The sequence below is a fragment of the Salvia hispanica genome, chromosome 3 (genome assembly GCF_023119035.1).
Source record: "Salvia hispanica cultivar TCC Black 2014 chromosome 3, UniMelb_Shisp_WGS_1.0, whole genome shotgun sequence".
Classification (NCBI taxonomy): Eukaryota; Viridiplantae; Streptophyta; class Magnoliopsida; order Lamiales; family Lamiaceae; genus Salvia; species Salvia hispanica.
In genome coordinates, this window is record NC_062967.1 from 12,100,073 (window position 1) to 12,106,072 (window position 6,000).

A 6,000-nucleotide genomic window follows, 5' to 3' on the forward strand; every position below is an offset into this window, starting at 1 on the left:
ATAACAATTCCGTACTAGTAGTATAGAAACAAGAAAATAAAATAGCTACAGCAGATAAGGCGCACAAAGAAACAGGTTAGTATTCAATTTTGGAGAACAAATATTAGTAAAAGAAAAAGGAAAAAGAAAGGGGCACCACAATAAAATATCGCACTGCTCAGATGTTACGCTCGCACACATCGTTATTTTGGAGAGATCTCTAAACGCCGATCCATCCTCGCTGCTCCTCTTGTAAGAATTAATTCTCCCTCTCTCTCGGTACTGAACTTCGACGATTTGTACTGGTCGTCTGGTTTGATTTGTGCATCTGTGCCTAAAATTTCATTTTGGAACTTTAAAATATTGGATTCAAGTTATTTTTAGATCCTGGTTATCGATCTCATGAGCTGGTTGTTTAAATTCCTAATTGCGCTTATTTGTCCTCAATTTTTGCGCTTGATGCTCGATCTGATCGTCGTGGTGTTAGATCTCGTGTTTTTGCAGTCGGCTTGTGTAGGTTAATTTGCTCCAGATATAGATTTGATAGTTTCTGCTTGACTTTTTGGACTGATATGTCGCCTTATAGTTGTCTGATGATTTCATTTTATATTGCGTGATTGCATTATTTGATGTAAAAGATGTTAAGGAATGCATATAGAACAGATTCAGTTCTGGTGATCTTGTACCATGGGTAAGAGTGGCTGGATTGAAGTTCACGTGATCCCCTGCATAACTTTGATGTCAATTTGGTTGGAATTGTGTTGTAAGATCACATGCTCATTTTCAGATGATAATGAATATGTATGCTGTGGTGTTTCTTTCGTGAGAGCTTTATAGGTTGGGTATTTGCTGGTTTTGATCTGATTTAGCTTACGCACTATTAGTTGGCAGTTAAAAGATGGGGCTGTCTTTCACGAAGCTTTTCAGCCGGCTGTTTGCCAAGAAAGAGATGCGTATACTCATGGTAGGTCTCGATGCTGCGGGTAAAACAACCATTCTGTACAAGCTCAAACTTGGAGAAATTGTCACCACAATTCCTACCATTGGTAAGTTCCTTGTTGTAGCTTTTACCTTATTGTATTGAATCAAAAAAGGGTCAGTGCTACGGCCCCCTATTGTTTTGTTTGATCCAATATTGACCGGGGACGAGCCCCGACTTCCAACAGCAACGATCGTGATCGTGTTGTTGAAGCAAGGGATGAATTGCACAGGATGCTGAATGAGGTACACATCACTGAACTTCTCTTTTCTTGATACGGTTTAGGATGAACAAAAAAGAAACTGCCCTGCAACACCAAACTGAGTGAAACCTTTGTTTCAGGACGAGTTGAGGGATGCTGTCCTGCTTGTTTTTGCCAACAAGCAGGATCTTCCAAATGCAATGAATGCTGCAGAAATAACTGACAAGCTGGGCCTTCATTCTCTCCGCCAACGCCATTGGTACAATCTCTTATCATAACTCATGTATACCTTCCCCTCTGATTTAGGCATCTTGAATCTCATGTAACTCATCCATCTGTCTGCTTCTGAAATTCAGGTACATCCAGAGCACATGTGCAACTTCCGGTGAAGGTCTCTATGAGGGATTGGACTGGCTGTCGAACAACATTGCCAACAAGGTAAGATTGCATCTTACAACTATAGCCCAGTATAATTAAACCTATTCTTTGTGCAACCCGATTTTATAATTATCTTCTCAATGCATTTTTTTTCAGAGTTAAGCTCTTCTGCCTGAGATGACCTTGCACTATGGCCTGTGGGGCTCATTCTTTATCACTCGATTGTCTAGCATTATTATGCTGACAGCCTCGGATCCAGTCGAGAACGTTGCCATCTTTCGGCCTTTCTTATGTAGTTAATAATTTTTAGTTTTTCTTGTCAACCGTGTGTTTTTTCCTACTACTGTTTCGTGGTATACGATCGAGTTCCGTAATCGAAACTACCTACCAGTATCGATTTTCACTTTTGATGAGACAGTCATGTTAATAAATTACATTCTCAGGGATATATTTTGCTGAGTATATATAAATAGTCAGATAGTTACTGGAGTAATACCTACCTAATTTCACTTGCACTTTCAAAATATTTATTCTGTAAACTTATTGTTGTTTTTTAAAAGATATATGGAGTAGGCGTCCGTACTAAGATTTTTCCATATAAAGTAGTAGTACTTCATGTTGTATTCTATTTTGGGCTAACCTGAGTTACTTCCATTTTTTTTATTGCTAAAAATGAAAAATCTAGTCTTACTCTCTTTACTCTCTTTCCTCTTTCATATACTCTCTTTCCTCTTTCATATACACCATTAGTTTAACTTCATTTAACTAAATAAACACAACTTTTTAAAAGTCTGTGCTGAAAAGAAACGTCGAACATTAGAGTTTATGGAGGAAAAATCATGTCGATCATTACTTTTCTACTTTAAAGTACTATCAGCATTTTAATTCTGTGGTGGAGATTGGTGTGACTGGGATTTTCATTAAAGGAATCACGCGTAGCAACTAGTACTAAATTTTGTTGTAAAGAATGATTCAACTCAAAACCATAAACCACACCATTTTATTAGTATAAATCGGACTATCTACCATCGCTTTTTGATATAAAAATAATTAAAGGCAAAGTTTCACACTAGAAACAAAACAGTATTGAAACTAATCATACCCCAATCTGGACGCCAATCTTAGTGAAATACATTGAACATCTCTCTAAAAGGGCATACTAAGCTTAACACCAAACATTACTTCTCCCATTACTGCAATAGGATGGTTTCCAACAGCAAAATCCAACACAAACTATCAACAATATATTCATCAGCCTTCCTCAAAGCCATACTTACTATGACAGCCCTCTCTCCTCTCCTCAGCAAAGCTCAAGCAGCAGAAGGAGCCGTGACGTACATCACTTCGGGTGCGTTAGCCTCATTCATGACCGCAGCAACGAAAGGCTGCAGATCCAGACGGCCGCCTTCAGTAGCCGGGGTGGGAGACATCTTCAAGTCCAAAGAGTGGTCGTTGTAAATGTCCCACCATTTCTTAACCAGCATCTTGATGTCTTCTCTCTGCATGTTCTCTTCCTCCCCCGTGTATCGCCATGGCTTAGACCCTGCAGCGCAGTAGTGAACCACTTTGACTCGGTCGAGCTCCACGTTTTCTGGGTGGCGCCAAAGCATGGCTAGGACAAGGTTGTACACATTTGGTATTGGCTTGTACACATCCCTAAAAAACATGTTCAGAAAATCCTGCCATAAACAAATCAGAAAAAACTTAGGCTCCTTTTGGACCAGCAGAATTAGAATTGGAGCATTCAATTCCAAATCCATTGTCCGGCACCACAAAAAGTTGAATTCGGAAATGAATTACAATTCTAATTCCTCCCGAAAAAGTAGTATATACATAATGTACCTGCTCAGCGAAAGAAGTGGGAGGGGTGATCTTGAGGGTAGCAAGGAGGCTCTCATAGGTGGCAAGACTGGGCTCGAAGACGAACATGCCGGCGTTGAAGTAGAGTGCCGGAGGCGGGCCCATCTCCGCAGGCCACGTCACTTTCTCTGGGCACTGCTGGCAGTAGCCAATCTTGTACTGCGGCGTGTGGCTCCATGTTTTCTCGCAGAAGCAATCCATGACCGCATAAAAATAACCATCCTCCAAATCAAACAGATGGTCTATGTTCTCAAACACTTGAATGTCACCATCCAAGTATATCATCTTGCTATACTCCACAAACTTCACACCCAAAACAAACAAAAAAATTATCAGCAAATCAAAAATTAATCACACCCCACAAATGCCATATCAATGAAAAACATAATGCATGATGTTAAACAAACTCATTCTTATCACACAAACTTGATAATATTTCTATCTCATCTGTATATTCTTAGATAATTCTCCCCTTATTAAGCCTTTCAAGGGTATGAGTGACCTAATTCTATAATCTATAAAGATAAGTTTCCAGAATCGGACAGGAAAACCCACGTGTTTGGCATGCAAAGCTAGGTGTTATAGCAACACTACCTTATCCAGAAGATGCTAAACTAGTTGGATCGATCTAGTATATACTAGAAGAAAAGAACAGTTAAAATAACTTTTTAATGCGGGATACTAAAATATATTTCTAATAATACTAGTACTAATTTTAAAAAATCTTCGCCTCTATTAAAATTAGAGAACACAGATGAAACTATCATAAAAAAAAATCAAAATCATAGATAATTTATCACGACTTAGTCACTGCTACTCCTTCAGTCCCCGATTAATTGTTACTCTTTTCCATTTCTGTCCGTCTTTCAATAATTGTCATACTTTATTTTTACCATAAATGATAAGCAGGTCCCCCATTCCACTAAGTCACTTCACTCACATTTTATTATAAAACTAACATAAAAAAGTGGATCTCACCTTCCACTAACTTTTTCAACCAATTTTTCTTTATATTTCTTAAAACTCGTGCGTGGTTAAGGTGGCAAGTACCTCCCAGATACGGAGCTTGGAGTAGTTGATGACGTAATACGCCATGGCGAACTGCGTCTGGTTCTCAGGCGGGAAGACAGGCTCGATCTCCCGAACTATGCAGCCTTGCTCCTCCAGTATGCGGCGGTGCTTTGCCGGCACGTCAGGAAGCACCGCCACCACGAGAGGATACGCTGTCTTGACCTTCCGCAGGCCCTTGGCCAGCCCCACCACGCCCTTCACGTAGTCCCCATTGCCGGCCAAGAAAGTCACGTAAGCTCTCGATCGCAGCGACGTCGTTTTGGCTGTAGCTGCCGCTGCTGCCGTGACTAGCTCGGGAGCCATGGAAAGGGACAAGTTTTGCAAACTGATGTGAATTTGAAATTTTTTCCTTTGATGTTAAGTTGTTGGAGATAGTATATTTGTTGTGACGGAGTAGAGTTTATATAGTTAAAAAAATGGACAACTGTGTTTAATTTTATAAACGATGATAAATCGCCACAAGACACGTGTACCTTCATAGGATCGGACGGCTGTTTAGGATTATGGCGGGATGTGGAATCTTCTGGATTGTGAGATAAGAAGAAGAAACTAGAACTCCACTGGAAATGTAGGATTACTGGCCACAATTTATTAACTGCTACAAATATTAGTAATAATTTAATATAGACCACTGATGTTTTATGTAATCTGTTCAAATTATTTATATCTATGCAAATTTATTTTCTGTATCATTAAAATTCTCTTATTCACGTTTTTTTTTCTTGCCACATTAGCATTTTACCTTTCAGCTCAGCATCTGAATAATGCCCTAAATTCTGTCATTAAAATTCACGATCTCCATTTTCATCACTATGTTTCAATTTTTTATATTATCGAATAGTATAATAAAATAGTAAAATAACATAAATTAAAGGCGAGAAACGTCATAATTCCGTTAGAATTTGTTGGGAAATCATTGAGATTCATTTCTTACTTTCTTGAGAGGTCAAAATAAGATGGGAGAAGAGATTGGTCATTGGAGTGAAGGGTGATAAATGGGGTGAAAATAGGATATTTATAGAGCCAAAAATAGGATTACTATACACAAATTTAATAAAAATGGGTGAGATTTATGGGTGCTATTGTGTGTGGCCTAATAAGTCTCCAACTATTTTTTTTTCTCTATACTTTTAGGTTGTAATTTTTGAATTAAAATATGTGTCGTCCACTCTGTACAGATACGGAGAGTATTACTAGTGTTTTATATAGAAGAGAATGATTTTAAAACCCAAATTATAATTGTTTTATTAAAATGTTCTCAAATTCGAGAATTATTTGATTATACCACAAACTATTTTCTTTGTATAAAAATGTCGCATCTATACAATCTTCAAATAACTTGATGGGAACGTAGTTTATATTTCATGTCATGTCATTTGGAGTATTTTTTTAAAATATACCCCATAGGATCGAACAAATTAAAGGGGCGAAAAATAGATGCAAGATATTCTTGATACAAAGATAATCTCTACTATATAAACAAATAAGTATACGAGGCGATGACGGACGCAGAAACTGAAACTCGTGGGAT

The 6,000-nt window shown here is 38.2% G+C and overlaps 1 protein-coding gene and 1 pseudogene across 1 annotated transcript; one reads left to right on the forward strand and one right to left on the reverse strand.

The window, feature by feature from the left end:
* The first annotated feature begins 75 nt into the window (after window positions 1-75).
* On the forward strand, window positions 76-2,031 carry LOC125210754 (annotated as a pseudogene).
* A 577-nt stretch (window positions 2,032-2,608) lies between these two features.
* On the reverse strand, window positions 2,609-4,852 carry LOC125215236 (galactinol synthase 2-like). Its single transcript, XM_048116598.1, has 3 exons — window positions 4,449-4,852; window positions 3,381-3,701; window positions 2,609-3,217 (listed from the first exon to the last, which is right to left on the reverse strand). The coding sequence occupies exons 1-3, from the start codon at window positions 4,770-4,772 to the stop codon at window positions 2,849-2,851; spliced, it is 1,014 nt and encodes a 337-aa protein (XP_047972555.1). The 5' UTR covers window positions 4,773-4,852; the 3' UTR covers window positions 2,609-2,848.
* Window positions 4,853-6,000: the final 1,148 nt, after the last annotated feature.

What these genes read in the sequence shown, in the direction of transcription:
- LOC125215236 (XM_048116598.1), bottom strand. Translation starts at nt 4,772, where the DNA reads ATGGCTCCCGAGCTAGTCACGGCAGCAGCGGCAGCTACAGCCAAAACG. An exon ending in CCAAGCTCCGTATCTGGGAG is followed by an intron (nt 3,702 to 4,448) that starts GTACTTGCCACC and finishes TTGGGTGTGAAG; the next exon opens with TTTGTGGAGTATAGCAAGAT. An exon ending in CCACTTCTTTCGCTGAGCAG is followed by an intron (nt 3,218 to 3,380) that starts GTACATTATGTA and finishes TGTTTATGGCAG; the next exon opens with GATTTTCTGAACATGTTTTT.